This window comes from Papaver somniferum, chromosome 9 (assembly GCF_003573695.1).
Source record: "Papaver somniferum cultivar HN1 chromosome 9, ASM357369v1, whole genome shotgun sequence".
Classification (NCBI taxonomy): domain Eukaryota; kingdom Viridiplantae; phylum Streptophyta; class Magnoliopsida; order Ranunculales; family Papaveraceae; genus Papaver; species Papaver somniferum.
The window spans coordinates 159,040,263-159,057,902 of NC_039366.1; the positions used below are offsets into that span (position 1 = coordinate 159,040,263).

At 36.1% G+C, this 17,640-nt stretch overlaps 2 protein-coding genes and 1 pseudogene across 2 annotated transcripts; 1 reads left to right on the plus strand and 2 right to left on the minus strand.

Annotated features, from left to right (window-relative positions):
• LOC113309664 (AT-hook motif nuclear-localized protein 1-like) lies at positions 1–3,519 on the plus strand. The gene is made up of 6 exons (XM_026558137.1): positions 1–621; positions 901–968; positions 1,082–1,213; positions 1,437–1,601; positions 2,342–2,702; positions 2,795–3,519. Exons 1-5 carry the CDS (start codon positions 234–236, stop codon positions 2,696–2,698), a joined length of 1,110 nt encoding a protein of 369 aa, XP_026413922.1. The 5' UTR covers positions 1–233; the 3' UTR covers positions 2,699–2,702; positions 2,795–3,519.
• LOC113309663 (GABA transporter 1-like) lies at positions 3,506–7,707 on the minus strand. Its single transcript, XM_026558136.1, has 7 exons — positions 7,233–7,707; positions 6,856–7,086; positions 5,351–5,448; positions 4,913–5,102; positions 4,569–4,699; positions 4,207–4,443; positions 3,506–4,085 (listed from the first exon to the last, which is right to left on the minus strand). The coding sequence occupies exons 1-7, from the start codon at positions 7,387–7,389 to the stop codon at positions 3,705–3,707; spliced, it is 1,425 nt and encodes a 474-aa protein (XP_026413921.1). The 5' UTR covers positions 7,390–7,707; the 3' UTR covers positions 3,506–3,704.
• On the minus strand, positions 5,998–6,119 carry LOC113314470 (annotated as a pseudogene).
• Positions 7,708–17,640: the final 9,933 nt, after the last annotated feature.

The window sequence follows — 17,640 nt, forward strand, 5'->3', positions numbered from 1 at the left end:
GTAGCAAATGTTGAGCAGTTTTTAAGAAATTTCTCCATTTTCAGATGAAAAACAGATTTTAATCTCTGTTTCTTCTGGCGCCATTTTCAGAGTATTCTCTCATTTGAAAACTAGATATTATTCTTCCCCTTCTTCTTCCTCACTTATCCATTATAATTAATCTCTATTTATAATTTTCTTTTTTTGTTTTCTTTCTCAATACCTCCATATTTTTGTGTCTCTAAAAGTTCTGCATGGAAGGAAGAGAGAGCACAGTCTCAGGGTCATCACCAAATACTGAAACTGAATCACCAGTAAGTGGTGGAGGAGGATTTGTAGTACTACCACAAGTTATGGACATGGCTGTAAACATGAGTATGGAAAAAACCATGTCAAGTAACAATGGAGGAGGAGGAATGGAAAATATTTCATTGGAAAGGAAAAAAAGAGGGAGACCCAGGAAGTATAGCACAGATGGAAACATGACTAATGCATTTTCAATCTCATCATCTTCTCCTAGTAACTTCTTTTCACCTGTTAATCTTACTCCTCCTGCTGGTGCTGCAAATAATTACTCTGCTGATAAAAGGGGTCGAGGTAGACCACCTGGTTCCGGTAATCGACATGTTCTTGCTTCTTTAGGTAACCACAATGTCTTTTATTTTATTTTATTTTTACATTTTGATCTTATTTTTAGCTTGATTTTGGTCAATGAAATATGATATTTTCTTTGTTTTTGTTGTTGCTTAGTGATTTATTCTTTGATTGGTATAATTGAGCTAGAAACAGGGCAAAGCAGAGGAAAAGAGGGGATTTTTACCCATAAAAAAATAATTTACTTAATTTCTTATAATCAAATCAAATAGTTAAAATTTTATGATTCACTGATTCAGTGTTGACATGTATTTTTTTTTGGTGAAGGTGAATGGGTAACTAATTCTGCTGGGGCAAACTTCACTCCACATGTGGTTAATGTCAATACAGGAGAGGTAAATCTTTTCTTGATGAAACTTTTATTTGTGTTTTAAATTTTTAATAATTAGTCTGGAAGAGGATTTTAAAGGGACCTGATCTTGTGAGTGTGTTTGTGTTTCTGTTTTAGGATGTTGCTGGAAAGATATTTGAGTTTTCACAAAAGAGTCCTCGGGCAATTTGCATTCTCTCAGCAAATGGAGCCGTTTCAAATGTTACCATTCGCCAGCCATGTACTTCTGGTGGTATGTTGACATATGAGGTAAATAACTAGTCTCCTTTTTTACTCTTCTTGGGAATTCATTGAATTTATGTGCATGTACTGAGGTATCTAATACTTAAGATCTCTTAGTCTATTATTTGATTGCATCTCTAGCATGAAAGTGTGTGGAGGCTTTACTATGTAGTTTAGTTGCACAATTTAGGTAGACAAACAACATTTTGGAAGGACTTGTAATTACTTTGACCCTTATCTTACGATGCAGGGTCGTTTCGAAATACTATCTTTATGTGGCTCCTTCTCGTTCACTGATGAGGGTGTTGGATTACGTACTAGAACTGGTGGGTTGAGTGTCTCGCTGGCTGGTGCTGATGGCCGTGTTATCGGTGGAGGGGTTGCTGGTTCGTTAACCGCTGCTAGCCCCATCCAGGTAAATTGTCCTTGCTGTAACTGAATTGCAACATTTCCCACTGATAGTGATGTTTCTTGAATTATGGACTGTGGGATGCTATAGCATTCTACTATGCTTCTTAATCTATGAACTAAGGATGTATCTAGGGTTATAAATATTAAATGCATGGCTGCTTAATATCCTCCACAAACAAGAAGAGATGTTCACCTTGTATCTTAGTATGGAATCCTATAAGACGATTTCCTTTATATATAGAATACCATGAAGCAATGGGAATGCTAAGTATTGATAGGTTTAGCTCACAATATGGTGGATTTACAAACAAATTGATTGACTAACAAATGGTTACTTTCTTAATATGTACAGTTCTAGCTCTGATCTGTACGTAGCACAGTACAAAATCGCGACCCCTTTTCTGGGGTTAAACCTTTATTTTACAAGAATAATGACACATCTCCCCACTGTAACCCCAAAATTTCAATCTGACCCGTCTTGATGACGCTCCAATATTCTAGTTACTGCCGTCCATGACACGTGGCAGTCTAGTATGCGCCAAGCCTCCTGGCAAATTTTGGGGTATCTACAGTTATGCCAATCAGATAAAGTTTGAGTTTTTGTTCTACAAAAAGAGTTTCACCAATTCTGTACAATATTAGACTTATGAACATACAAATGACGCATGCTCTACGCTGGAATTAAAACAAACTTTTTTTTTTTCATTATACCTTGATCAAACCTTAAATACTATTGCTTACTAGGTTGTGCTGGGAAGTTTTATGCAACCAATTCCAGGGGGTGTTCAAAAAAGGAAGCGTCACCGCGAACCTTCCCCGTTGGCTTCTAAAGTCGCAGCTTCTCCAGATGTAATTACAATTGCAAAACCCATCTCTCAAGCAGTACCGAATGATCATCTTCATACTAACATTGCTTCACCAACTTCTACATTGCCGGAACAAAACCAAGGGGAAGTCGAAAATGTTTTGACCAACAATCATAAACTTTTTAATTTGAATCCCTTGCAAAATGCTAGTAATCTGGAAAGAAGCTCTACATCCAATTCAGATGCAAAACCATCTCCTGACATTAATGTGAGTTTGGCCGATGAATTGTCATAGCAAGGTAAACAACTTACTTTTCATTTCCAGTTCCATTTCATACATTTTATCTCGTTGAATACTACCAACATTTTATGAGCTTCTATTCTGTGGCAGGGTTTGAGTCAACATAATACTGTAAGCGAAACAGGCTATCTAGGTGATGTTCAATTGGTGTATTGCATATGCTTCCGCTGCTTATATATTGTCGACGGGCATGGGTTAAGTTGTGTTGTTGTTAAATGTCTTAAGGTTTTCATTTGCATAGTTTTTTTTTTCCCCAGAGAGAAGAGTTTTATAGTTGGATCTTTTAACCGCATACCAAAACTCTTCTTGCTCCAAGGCTTTTCTTGTTGTAGTCGTAGGGTTAGAAAGCTTATGTTTCTAGGGTCCCCAACTGTTTTCAGCAGAAACAAATACTTTTTATTTTCTTTGTAGTGTTTTAGTCGCAGTTTTCTTTTTCAGAGTGCCTAAATTATTAGGTCATTAGAGATGTTTTGGAGATCAATGACTACATTTATAAATTTGAATTTCGAACAACCATTAGTGGCTTCAGAAGGATCTTAAGGCTGATTACAAGTACGTGGACTATGTTTCCGAAAATGTTGCCTGCGGACAATACTTATGGATGGCGGGCTCATACTCAACATTTCTGGTAGCTCAGCGGTGCAGACCTTAGTTGTTTCTTTTTGTTCATAATGGCGTCTGTAATGCACCAGGTGACAAGGAAATGTTTCATATCTGTAGATTCTATGTTGTACTCTATGAGCTTAACTCCGCTCTTTGAAAGAGCAAGATCTCCTTACTTGGAGCAAATAAGATTATGCATCATCTTTAAGAAATATCAGACACAGGTTTTGAAATTGCGGGTTAAACATCCCAGACTTTAGATTACAATGATTTTCATTGAACTCAGAATCATCTTCCAGAAACGAAGGATGGCGTGCATGTAGATTGATCCTATAAATACAAAAACAAAAAACTGCAAATTACAGGATTATGTTTCAGACTAGAAAAGAGCTATAAGTTATACATTGGCAAACAAACGATAAGTTTTGGCGTCAAGAATTATCTGTCGAATTGCTGCTACAGCTGCTATAACTGCTAGTATCGAGAACACGACAGCTACCATGGTGTTTAACCAAAAAACGGATCCTCTTTTAGACGGCCTAAATGTCAAATTGAAGAAAATGACCGGCAATGTGAAGTCAAGAGGCATGAACCCAAATGCTCCAATCAAAGCATTAATATCTCCAAAGAATGGAAGCATTGCAGCAATTGTCACTGCTAGGGCAACTGACAGTGTTCGAGAAATCAACCTTGGGATTACATTTCTTGCTGAGAGTTCAGCGCATTTTGCGTCAGAAAAATTGCGCTCTAACAATTCGTTCGTGGGTTGCAAGTAAACCTGCAATAAGGAAAATAATTGCAAAAATTGAGTAATCTGCACCAAAGTATTCTAAGATATTCTTAACACTAGGATATGGAGCAGAATCATCCTAAGATATTCTTAAAACTAGGATTCTCACCACACTAACTGCTGATAGTTGTAGAAGTATGAAGACATTGGTCATCAAGAGGAACCACTTCGGGGCAAAAGAATTTCCTTTGTCATCCCTGAAGTTATTTATGATGATTCCACCTGCATCATTCCCGAACGCCCAATAGCCTGAGATGCCAACGCTAAAGAACGTAACAACCACCACAGTGTAACAAACTGACAACCCTTTAAACATTTTCCCTTTCACTGGGGGCGCTAAAGTTGCCTGTAAAATATTTCAGCCGTTTTAGAATAGGTTCAAGAATATAACTAAACTCAACCTTGTCGGACAAAAATGATTATAGTATAAGACTACTGTTTAGTTACAGATATAAAATGAAAAACACAAACCTGAATCTCAGGGATAATTCCATTCCCAAAGGTTGTAGCAATAATGGCAATGGCATTAAACACACCAAACAACCTATTGACAGTATCACCCTTTAGACTGTAGTCCTTGGGCAGTGCCTTTGAAGAACTTCCTATCAACTCACCAAAATAAATTTTGTTATTATTACCACATCTGCTAAACTACTGAGACTTAAGAATATGGCAATGGCATACGCTTCACAAATAGCATGGTAAAGTGGCTAGCAGTTGATAGTACCCAAAAACTAAACTCGCTAACAACACTGGCAGATTTAAGAAAATTAAACTTAAATTCATAATATGGTGAATCTGTTTAGGTAGCTTACCAACGTAGATAGAACCAGCCGTGGCACAGGTGCTGTAAGCAAGACAAAGTAGCAAAGAAATGAGGTTGATGTGCCTCAAAGAATGAAAAGATGGGATTTGAGCCAATATCAGAAGTAGACCTCCAAATATTATCACAAAGTGGTATAACTTCATGGCCTCATTTACTGGATCTGATAACAAGTAAATTGTCTGCAACAAAAGTAACCACACATATATGAATAACTAAACACGAAATAAACTGAAGGCATGGTTTCATCTTTGTGACCAGGATAGGAGTGCAATCTATCCAAAATGTCATCTCTATTCAGCCGGAAATTTGTCTACATTGAGTTCTCTCCTTCACCTGAATGAGACTCTGGAAGAGAGTGACCACTTCGGAGGAGTGGCTCTTCCCTCTGCTCTAATAAAAAGATGAAAAAGATGAAAAGTGCACTGACCTTCATACACTGTCCTCCAAGAAGACTTGAACCGACGACCGCACCATAACAGACTATCAACTGAATTGGACCTACGTAATATTGTGCCCATCTTGGACCTGCCTAACCATTTTAAATCACAGTGGTTAAAAAGTTGGCGTTTTGGCTTAGTTTAGAAAGCAGCTCTTCTCAAACAAAACCCATTTTCTGCGAACTTGGAGTGTCCAATGGATCTCAAATCAACACAGATTTTAAAGTGCATAATTATGGAAAGAAATTTCAATCAAATCAATTCACCAGTTTGTAGACAATCCAGTATGCACCTGACATTTCAATATCATCTTTTAACATGGTTTTGGGCCTAAAGTAACAATCAACGAAGGATTAAGATTCTTAACACGCGTGCTGGTTAATCCATCCATTAGCTACCTAACCAGTTGGATCAGATAGACTTGTCAATCCATAACACTGGAGTGTGCATGATTAACAGTTATTGTAGGTTGACAGGGGCCAGACACTTTCCCGCGTCTCACATTAAATACTGGACCCCACCACCAGAAATTACAGGGCTCAATTGTTATTGTGAGACAGGGGAGGATGGACGGTGCAATTTCCCGGTCAATTATCATTTTTGCATAGTTTTTTTTTTTGAACCTTGCTGCTGTGACGGGAACTACCCATGAAAAAAAATTAATTTAATATCGTGTGAGCCGATGGCTCACATATCAGATATTAAATTGATAAGAACCGATACTATACTTGATCTTAGCCAAAAGGCCGAGAAAGGTGTATCATTTTTGCATAATTAATCCACGGAAATACTAACTACACTACAGACCAAACCTCTCACGGTTACATTTCAATTTTCATGATAAAAACCTCTAGTGTTAAAGCCAAAGGTGGATTTGTTACTATCTACTTTCTAAATGACTGGGGAAAACCGTTATGTATTGAATTCAGACGTCTATAGTATAGGATCCCGTAACCATAAGGAAGGTAGGTAAAAAAGAAGATATGATATCCTAAAAGATTGCATAATTTAGCCACATTTGGGTAACGTGTTAATATTGAAGTCCAACTTTACGTCTAAAAAATCATGTCAATATTTCCGTCTCCAAAAACTAATAAAACAAAAGAGTCTGTCCGAAATTAGGTGCGTAAGATTTACGTGCCTATCCTTCCATCCACCAAAGACCAAACCAAGCCAGACTTCTATTTCTATATTTTGGTACCCCACGTTATTCATTTTCGCCATGATCAACATTCGGAAATGAGGGCAGGCAGGGGTCCTATGATCCTATCCCTATCCTATCAATGTCAAGTAGGCACCATTATATTTTTATTTTCATGATGGCAATATTACGATCACGCCATCTTTCATCTTTAATAGCATCGACCCACTCAAATCATACTAACATTTTGAGTTTTTGACCACCACTATACTACAAAAGTCCCCATGAAAAGAAAAAATATCCTAAAACCAACCCAACACCAAAAGATCACATGGGAAGAATATCTGTAAATACCTAAAATATCTCGTGCCATGTCTCTGAATCGCAAATGACGCTTTCCTAACTCAGCATGATGCTCTAAAACAAGTGAGATGAGGTTGTACGAATAAAACGTTACAACACCTCCGATGGTTAGACATATGATTCCAGCTACCCAACCAAGTGAAGCGAAGGCGAATGGAAGGCTGAGCAGCGGTGGTGCCACTATTGATGTTGTAAGGTGATACCCAGTGTGTATCCATGAACCTGAAGATAGTACACGACACCACAATTAAATCACCATAACAAAATCAACAACGAAAATGGGTAGCTCTTTAATGCTTAATCCTTGAAAAAGTACGTTTAAGGAGGTTGCAAAGTGGTGTTGTAATGAATATATACTATGTCTTTACCTTTGGATTTGAGAACAAACAGAGCACCAGCATCAAGTTCCTTAACATCATCCGTCTGATAATGATCGTGATGACCATGATCTGCTTGGGGATGTTGATCATGAGAGTCTCTTGCATGAACTGCCGTAGAACTTGATGCCGTCCCAGCAGTGCCCATCTCGCCTTCTCTCTCTAGCCAGCTAGTTTGTGGTCTACACCTTCTTAAATAGAGAAAAGAAGCAAAGATATACACGTATGGGATATGGAATTATGGTCATTATTTCACATTTCATCACTGACTAAACTTAACTTCATTGATCGACCCCATAACTCGTTCCCAATAATCAGCTCCTTTAGATTTTGGTCCCACTTTACCTAATTTTTAGCATTTCAACAATCTGCTTTATGTTTTTCCGTTTGAATGTTTATCGATTTGGATCTCTTCTTACTGCCGCACGTTAACTAAGTTTATTTATTTTGATCTTGAAGGGAGATCATATTAATTACAGAGGAGAAGAAATAGAGAAGACTGCTGCTGGAAGTTAAAATCCGTCCTGTAAATGAGAATGTATACAACAAATGCACAAAAATATCGTGTCCGAACTGAATATGTTGAATATATACAAATGCACGAAAATAGCGTGTCCGACCGACTACTGCTCTACAGTGTGGCTAATATTTCTATTTTATTTTTTCACAACATATATTCTCTTTGTTGTATCAGTTGCAGTATATCTGTCTAATATCCGGCAATACAAAGAAACACATCTCCAATGTTGCATCAACTTTTTGGATGCAAAAGTATGTTGCATAATACTGGCTCCGTCCCACGATGACCTATTTGATTTTAAATTTTGTCCCACTAATAAGTGACCTATATCACTAAACAATAAGGTATTTCTGAAATTATCCTTTTAGTTAATTATGTAAAATATAAAAAATATGTATAATTTGATAGGCATGTTTATATTCGTTACGTAAGTGTTTTAAAATGCTTTTCAATGGTATGAAATTTGCGAACATCCGTGAAATAATTTGAGAGATAAATCATTTCTAAATTTCACTAGTTATTATCCATAAGAGTATAATTGTAAAAAAATGTTTAAAAGTACTTTTTTCTTTGTTTGCCGTAAAAGTTGTGCAAACTTAAACTAAGTCACTTAATAGTGGGACGGAGGTAGTAATCTAAGAAAAAAACTTTTACAAATAGTGCTAATGGCAACGTAGTAAGAGAACTACAAGAATATAATAATGAAGAAACCAACAGATTGTTCATACCACAACTTGCTGGTGATATTTTTTTTTTTGAAGTTGAACTTGCTGGTGATGAAAAATGTATATATCAAATAAAATAAAATATATGTGGTAAAAATGATTAAATATCCCAATTAGGTTTCCTCGCTTAGTTGCCTGACTGGATCGAAACCTACAAACATTATTTGAGGGTTTGCTGATTTTGTTCCCAACGAGAAGAAGGGGTATGAGGCGTCAGATTGAAGAATCTTTTATTATCCAAGGTTATCGAATTTGTCTGTTTTTATCTTTAACTAAAATTCACACAAGGGATAAGTCTATAGGTTTCCAAATGCAAAAGTCGGTGGAACACCCGGTACTGTTAAGAAAGTTGGTGTCGCTTGATAATAATCACATATTTCATTTCATTTCATTAACTTGATTCAATTTTTGTAATATGGGAGATAAGAATTTAAATTATATAAACGACTTCAATTATTAATCACATGAGCCCGTGATTAACGTACACTACAACTTACAACTTCCAATTCTCAGACTCACACATAATAAATGCAAAAACTGCTCACACGTACAATTGACACAAGCACAAGACCATTTTCTAACAGGCACCCTCTCCTTTACCGATTCTAAGGAGATTATTAAAAAAGACAAACAAATTATTTCATGGAAAGTCAAATCCGTAAAAATAAAAATAAAAAACATAGAAAGGGTTTCAGTAAAAGGACACAACCTATTCACAATAAGCTAATTCAAATTTCAATTTCGATACAAACTTTCTAACACATGGTAACTGTTTTCTTCGTCGAAAGAATGTAAATATCAACATTAGAACATGTAATGTGCTGCTTTTGTTTGGAGTTTATGGCTCAAAAGAGCACCTGTGGCACCAAATGAAGAATTCTGAAAAATTATTTCACGTCATCAAGTACATAATGTATATGATCTTGAAAGATCTCCACAACGTTAACTACCAACACATAACGGAGAACTAGGTAGAAACTCATTACAAACCTCTTGTAATCTGTTTTCTTGCTTATGTTTTCATTATTGACTTTGATGTTGTTGAAGGAAGTTCTGATACAGGTTAAGCTGAAATGACAATGAAGGTCAAGGTATAACTAGTGATGTTATTTTTGTTGTTATTTGTATTAAATATAAACACGTGGATTGATGTTGGATTTTTGACGAAGGTTAAATTCGTCAAATTACATTGAGAATTATGTATCTCTTACCACATCAGAAACAAAGAGATTTTATGTCTTCGTGTTTCGCAATATAAGTGAATTGCAGTTCTGTAACCTCGTCAAGACAATAACACATGACGGCAATATTAGAGCCAGATCTCAATATTCCATGTATCTCATGTTGAGCAATTCAGTATTCCTTTCAATGTTCGAAATACATTTGAAAAATGAATGGTGCTACAAGAACTCTTCCCAGAATAATATTCAGAATAAACATGATGCGGCTATCTCATATCTGAATCAATGAAACGCTTTTAGACAGGTTGTCTGCTAATGTAAAGCGATTAATCAATTAAATGCTACTAAACAGCTCGTCTTCTAGTACAGAGCATTTAATCAATTGAATCTAGTGCTGAACTCATCCGGATGAATTCCTCAAAATATTCAGAACGAATATGATGTTATCGTCTCATATCCTGACTCTCTGAATATTCCAAATGCTACTAGACAGGTTGTCTGCCAGTAAACATCATTTAGTTAATCTTTCTAGAACAGAATTCACCGGACGAATTCCTAGAAAAAATATAACAATTTACCCCAATATTCATCTACTGCAATTCATGGATTTTCCCAGCTGAATCTCATGTATTAGTAATGAATTATTCACCTTTCAGTCATAAGGGGCACCCCCGAGTAAGCCCGGGGTAAAAAGCATGGTGTATTTAGTAATAATGCTCAAAGGAGCATCGCAAAACATGGAAGAACAAGGACACGGAAGTTTAATCAATTTAGGAAAAATAAGAGAGAAAAAAATGGTAATATTAATAAAATAATCGAAATCGTGGAGTGGGGACCACATGACGGCTTGCTGGCCATGCCACCTGTTTGGGCCGGTTCCCCACTCCTTTTTCCTTTCTATTTATTTTTATAATATCATTTTATTATTATTTGTGTTTTCTCTTTTGATCAAAACTCATACCTTTTCAAGTCTTACTTTATGGACCATATGGTTGGCAAAGCAAGTGGTCTTACAACCATTATGAATTTCTACGATAAAAAATATTAAAATAATATATTTTAATATTTACAAATATTGGCTTTTCAAGTAAAGATGAGAGTTTCGGCCAAACTCAAACTTTTCTGAAAAGATAAAATGATGCTCGATAGACCATAAAAAAATATCGAATTTCTCAGAAATGGTCCGCAAATGACGTGGCGACACAGGCAGACTACCATGGCCGGCCCCTTGGCTTTCAAAAGTCAGTCCCACCTCTATCATCGATTAATGACCTAATTAATCTTTTGGAGATTTGGTTCAAACTCTGTCCAACAACTTAGACCATCATCCATGTACCACCATTTGGTCCCGTGAACACCAATAGCCGGTTTTAACACTTCTTGGTCGGTCCTCCTTCTTCCATAATTAGGTTTTACTACCTAATGCTCAGCAGAGCCCTATTTTTAATAATGATTAGACACTAATTAATCATCCTTGCACCAAATGCTCTGCAATTGACTTTGGTGAATGTTATCGAAAGCACATGGACCCACATGGTTGATTCATCACCATCATGGTTGGTCCCCTCTCGTACATGGTTGATCCGCATTCAGTCATTAGTAGATCTCAATCAAAATTGAGGTTTTGAACCTAATGCTTTACAGAGCATAATTATGAACAGGTTCAAACACCAATAATTTTTATATTGATCAAGTAATCAATATATTACTTAATAATTTGATATTTGGTCCAGCTACTAATATTTTATTAATATTTCAATTAATATTTTATTGATTCAATTATCAATTGCTCTGCAAAGCAATATTGATTTGACTTTGTAATATTCAATAAGTAATATGAGTACTGAAAAAGCGGGGGTCTAACACCACCACCCAATATTTCACTTATAGATCTGTATGGACAAACTCGAATATACTTTTAAGAGAATCAACAAGACTTAATCAACTAAAAGTATATCAACGAGTTTATATCTCTCTCTTGATTTGATTTACTCAAGCAGGAACTGCGAGTTTTAATCAAATACAAGGAATAACTCGGATGGTACCAAAGACCAATATCCCAGGATCAATCAATGACAGTCAACAACCAAAGGTTGGATTACTCTAATTGATGATCTAACGCACAACCTGTATTATTTCAATTATAAAGATAAAACAATATAATGCGGAAACTGAAATAACACAGACACCAGAAATTTTGTTAACGAGGAAACCGCAAATGCAGAAAAACCCCGGGACCTAGTCCAGATTAAACACACATTGTATTAAGCCGCTACAGACACTATCCTACTCCAAGCTAACTTCGGACTGGACTGTAGTTGAACCCCAATAAGTCTCCCACTGATCCAAGGTACAGTTGTACTCCCTATGCCTCTGATCCCAGCAGGATACTGCGCACTTGATTCCCTTAGCTGATCTCACCCACAACTAAGAGTTGCTACGACCCAAAGTCGAAGACTTGATGACAAACAAATCTGTCTCACACAGACAAGTCTATCGAAGGATTAATCTGTCTCCCACAGATAAACCCTAAAAGGTTTTGTTCAGTATTTTGATAGTAATCAAGGTGAACAAGAACCAATTGATAATCCGGTCTTATATTCCCGAAGAATAGCCTAGAGTTATTAATCACCTCACAACAGTCTTAATCGTATGGTAGCGAAACAAGATGTTGCAGAATCACAAACGATGAGACGAAGATGTTTGTGATTACTTTTTATATCTTGCCTATCGGAGATATCAATCTCAAGCCAATCAATATGATTGTACTCGTACGATAGAAGATGCAAGATCATATCACACAACTAAGATAAAGTAGTATCGGTTTAGCTTCACAATCCCAATGAAGTCTTTAAGTTATTAACCTGGTTTTAGAAGAAGAAAACCAAAGGTTAAAGGATAACCGACTCTAACACGCAAACTAGTATCACAGTTAAGGTGTGGGTATTAGTTTTGCATTGATGCTAGATGTACCCTTATATAGTCTTTCAAATCATGGTTTGCCATTAAGTTACCTTGGTAACAAAAAATCAATACTCACCGTTAGATGAAAACCTGATTTAGATTCAATCTAATATTTCTCAACCATTAGATCGAAAACTTAGCTTGTTACACACAATTAAAATGCACACTTCTAGGTTTGTTCACCGTACCCAAACGTATGCACTTGTTGGTTCAATAATAGTTAACCAAAAGGTTAGACATATGAGCATTTCATATCAACCATGTTCTTCTTCACCATAACTAGTTCACATGACTCAAATGAACTAGTTAGAGAGTTGTTCAATTGTAACGAATTCTTATGTAACTACACAAGACACAATTGAAGCAAAGATGATTTGATTCACTCGAATCGGTTCATGAACTTTTATAGCCACGGTTTGCAAACTGCATTCCTTAGTATTTTTAAGTTTAAGTTCAGAAATCATCTTCAGATATATAACATTCTTAAGTTCGCAGACTTGGTTCGCGGACTTAAGTTACCGGGCAGAGTTTACAAACTCCAGCAGAAATTCTCGGGATGAGAACTTCGCCGGTTCGCGGACTGGGTTCGCGGAATGAGTTCGTGGACTTAGCTTCACGCACTAGTTTGTCACCTCCAGCAGAAATTCTTTGGTTTGAGAACTTGGGCAGTTCGCGGACTGAATTCGCGGACTTAGCTCACGCCATTCTTCCGGTTCTATTGATCAACAAAGTTCGCAAACTTTGGTTCAAGAAATATGACTTATACATAAATGTGTTTCCACAACAATGCTTATGTCCACCATTGGTTATGTAATCTAAACTCTCATTCCTATCATTGAAACATTCTTTGTCAAAGCAATTTTCAAAGTGATTGAAACATATCATGACTTTCGTCACTAGGTAAAGATAAACTTGATCGAAGCGAAAAGCTTACCAACACATATTTCGAGATATAAATAGGCGAGGTATACTCGGATCGAAATACCAAATGTGTATAATCAAAGTCTATATATAGCATACGAATTTTTGTCTCAAGAAGTAGGAGATAGAATAAATAGACTTTTGAGTGATAGATATGTTCAAGTCTTCACATACCTTTTTGTCGAGAAGTTCTACCGGTTCCTTGAGTAGTTATTATTCCTGTATGATGAATCGCCATGAAGTCCTTGAGCTCAACTACACTTTCTATCCTAGTCCGAGACTTAACTATAGTAGACTAGAAATCAAGACTTATAGTTTTGATCACTAACATTGACAAACATGCTTGAGATAGCAACGCATGCGAGTTCGACCGAGCAATGCTCTAACAATCTCCCCCTTTGTCAATTTTAGTGACAAAACTATCAATACATATGGAATACAAAAAAGATAATGAAACTTTAGTAGCTCCTATTCCACATGTCTAATCTTCAACGTTCCTCGAAATCTTCGTCATTTCCAAGTACTCCAATGGTTCCAAAGGTTGTAAGTTTAGCATCACCGTTGTTGAAGATACGTAGCCATAACAATGAGAAAACATAATTCTCTATCATTGTTATACATTGTCATAGTATTATTACACAGTGTCAAAGTTCAATTGTATCACAACTTCAACAATAATACTATGGTGATATGTATCACCCCCCTTAGTCAATAATCCATCTCACATGGAAACCACTCCCCCTTACACAATGATCCGAAAATCATATGTATTTATAATGTGAACTACATATTAATTCTCCCCCTTTTTTTCAATAAAATTGGCAAAGGTACAAGAACGGGATCATAATGAAATTTCCGTAAGAGACATTTCATGACTAAAAGAAAAAATACATACCAACTAATTTAGATGCAATCATAAAGCCGAAGCTAAATGCATTCATCAAGGAGTTTAAAGATACAAGATAACCCCTCTAAAATTCCACAGCCGCACACCCCTCAAGAAATGACCATTAAGCACAAGTTCAAAAGAACTCTCCCCCATTTGATGTCATTCCCGAGAGAACAACAACGAGCGACCTTAATTTCAAAAGAAAAGAAGAATTTTTATTGGACACTAAAACCATAAGAACGATTTTTATATCCAAAAACTCAATCAAATTAATCACAAGTAAACCCATGATTAATTTAATTGGAATACACAACTAAATTAAACACAAAAAGTGATCAATTTAATTGATTATGCTCAACATAAGTAAACTTACAGAGCTACGACTAAGTTTAACCATAAGGAATGATTAGATTAACCGTTCATATACTCAACACAAGAAAAACTTATGGAGTAATAACTAAATAACCAAAACAAGATGATTAATTTAGTTCATAATGCTCGACATATAGTACCTTACGGAGCAACAACAAAGCCAATCAAAAATAATCAACTTGGTTGTTTAGTGCTCAACATAAGACACATTACGGAGCCTCACAATATTGCATAAAATATGGATCAGTAAAGATCAATACTTTGGAATACACAAGGATTCATTCTATCTTCCATTAATATTCGCATAACGACATTCAATAGACATAATCCTTGTAAACAAAAGATTTTAACCTATCTTCCGTCAAAGATTGACAATATAGGCTTAACTTTTGTAATTGTCAAAAGTCCATTCATTCTTTAACCAATACATGAATATCGATCATAAACGACTTTACTTTTGACAAAGTATGGGACAAACATAGTTCACGGACGTAAACACCAATATCCCATAACAAGTTGCAATATAACAAATCATAAAGATTAAATACTGCAAAACATCATCCTCCAAATATTTTTAGAATTTTTTAAACCAAAACCTAAAAAAGAACAAGAATATGAAAAATAATAGCTATATGCAGTCACAATCATTGCTATTCAAAACACTAGTTATTCTTCCAACTAAACAAAAAAGAAGACATACTAGGCATTGTAGATCTTTCTCAAAGCATCTACAGAAAACTCCTTCTCATTATTGAAAAACCCATTGATTATGGGATCGTTCAATTCCTCTAGATCTTCAGAAATATCAGTTAACTCACTGAGTTCTCTTTTTAGATTACGCAGGGTATTCTTGGTTAGAGACAACCTTTGTTCATAGTGAGCTATCTCTTTCAAAGAGGAAATGGTTTGAGATTTTAAACCATTTCGCTTGTTGATGAAAACTTTCACCATGTCTCTAAAATGATTATCAGCACGACAAACAGAAAGGAGACAGTTAGAGGAAGAACCTTCTCCATTGGTTGTTGACTTCTTGTTTATCATTCTTGAGGAAGTGATTTCTTTGCACATATGTACATTGACAGCATCTACTGCAACTCTTTTGGAAGTACCTCTAGTTACAGGAACCATGAGAACATAAAAGAAAGAAGGAGAAAACAACCAATACAAGGAGATTTATAAGTGTCAAACCCTAGATGATTTCGACACGATCTTCCATGAGAAAATAATTACCTACAAAAATATATGGAAAATCACGACCATTGACTTGAGCCACCTCTCAGACACTTCTCATCTTTCCCAAGTTAAAGATGAGAAGGAAAACGCCACCATTTAGTTGGTGACCGGACGGGCCAAATGCCCACTTCCCTTGTTTTTTCGTGGCTTGTCACTGGTGGTTGGGCTAATCGATTTCTTACTTCTTCTGGAATATTTACCTTGCTTATCTTTATCCAGACTCATTCTTTCAATGTTCTTCTGAAGTTTGGTGACTCTTTTGCTTTTCTTGAATCTCCAACAGGTATCTTTAACATGCCTTGAGTGTCCACAGAAAGAGCAGACCAATGTGGATTTTTCGTCTCCATGTAATTTTTTTTGTTTAATACAACACCCAACCATTGTTTCCTGATTTGCAGAATCCAGTACTTTTGCTGTTTTGTTTTTGAATCCTAAACCATGATAGTTTCCAAAGGATCTCTGACCAAACAACATTGCTGCAATTTTGTCAGAGCTTCCAAACAGCCTTTGCAGGTCATCTCTGAGAGAGTTAATCTCTTTTTCCTTAAGAGACATGATTTTGACGAATTTAATATTAAGATGCTCTATCTCAATATTTTTCGTTTGGAGTGAAGATTCAACATTCCTCAAGGAGGCTTTAAGACGAAGGTTCTCTTGAAGAATCTCTTTATTCAGGAGATCAACCAATTCAGTGTCAAATTCAAGTTCCGAATCAGAGTTTGAAGTTGAACGAGAATCTGAAGTAAGGGCAGTAAATCCATTGCACCAGTTAGACTCGTCCAAGTTACTTTGAGAAGTATTGTCTTCTGTTGAATTACTTACAACACATAGAGAAGATGGAAAGACTGCAAATCTATTCTTCCTTTTTATTAGGTTCTTGATCTCTTCGAATATTAGTGAATGATCACATTCATCAGCCCAGGATAGGTGAGAAGAAGACATCTCAATTTTGTTCACAGTGTATAGTGCGAGCATTCTTCCTGTCTCTTGATCAAGAATTCTTAACTTTCCAATTATAGATGTCTTGGAAAGTGTATCACGGTTATTTCCCTCAATGATGGCATGCTTCTTAGAATCGTATCTTGACGGCAGCGATCTGAGAATTTTTATCACAATGTCCTTTTCAGGAATGGTCTTACCCAATGCAAATGATGCATTAACAATTTCAGACACTTTGTGGTAAAAATCATCAATCGATTCATTATCTGCCATCCAAAGATTTTCCCATTTGGAATTCAGATTTTGAAGTCTGGCTTCCTTTTCATTGGTATTTCCTTCGAATACGGTTTCTAAGATATCCCAAGCATCTTTAGACCTAGTGCAATTAGACACATGGTGCTGAATATTTGGGGTACTGGCATGTATGATCGCATTCAAACCGTCGGAATTTTTCTTTGCAGCAAGTATCTCGGCAGGACTGTATTCACCAATATTCTTGGGAACGTTTACATCTCCAACTGCCACAACGGGAGCATCATAGCCATTAACAACATATACCCATGATTGAAAATCACTTGCTTGAAGAAAAGCTCGCATAGCAATTTTCCTCCATAAGTAATTAGAGTCATTGAAGACTGGTGGTACGTTAATAGAG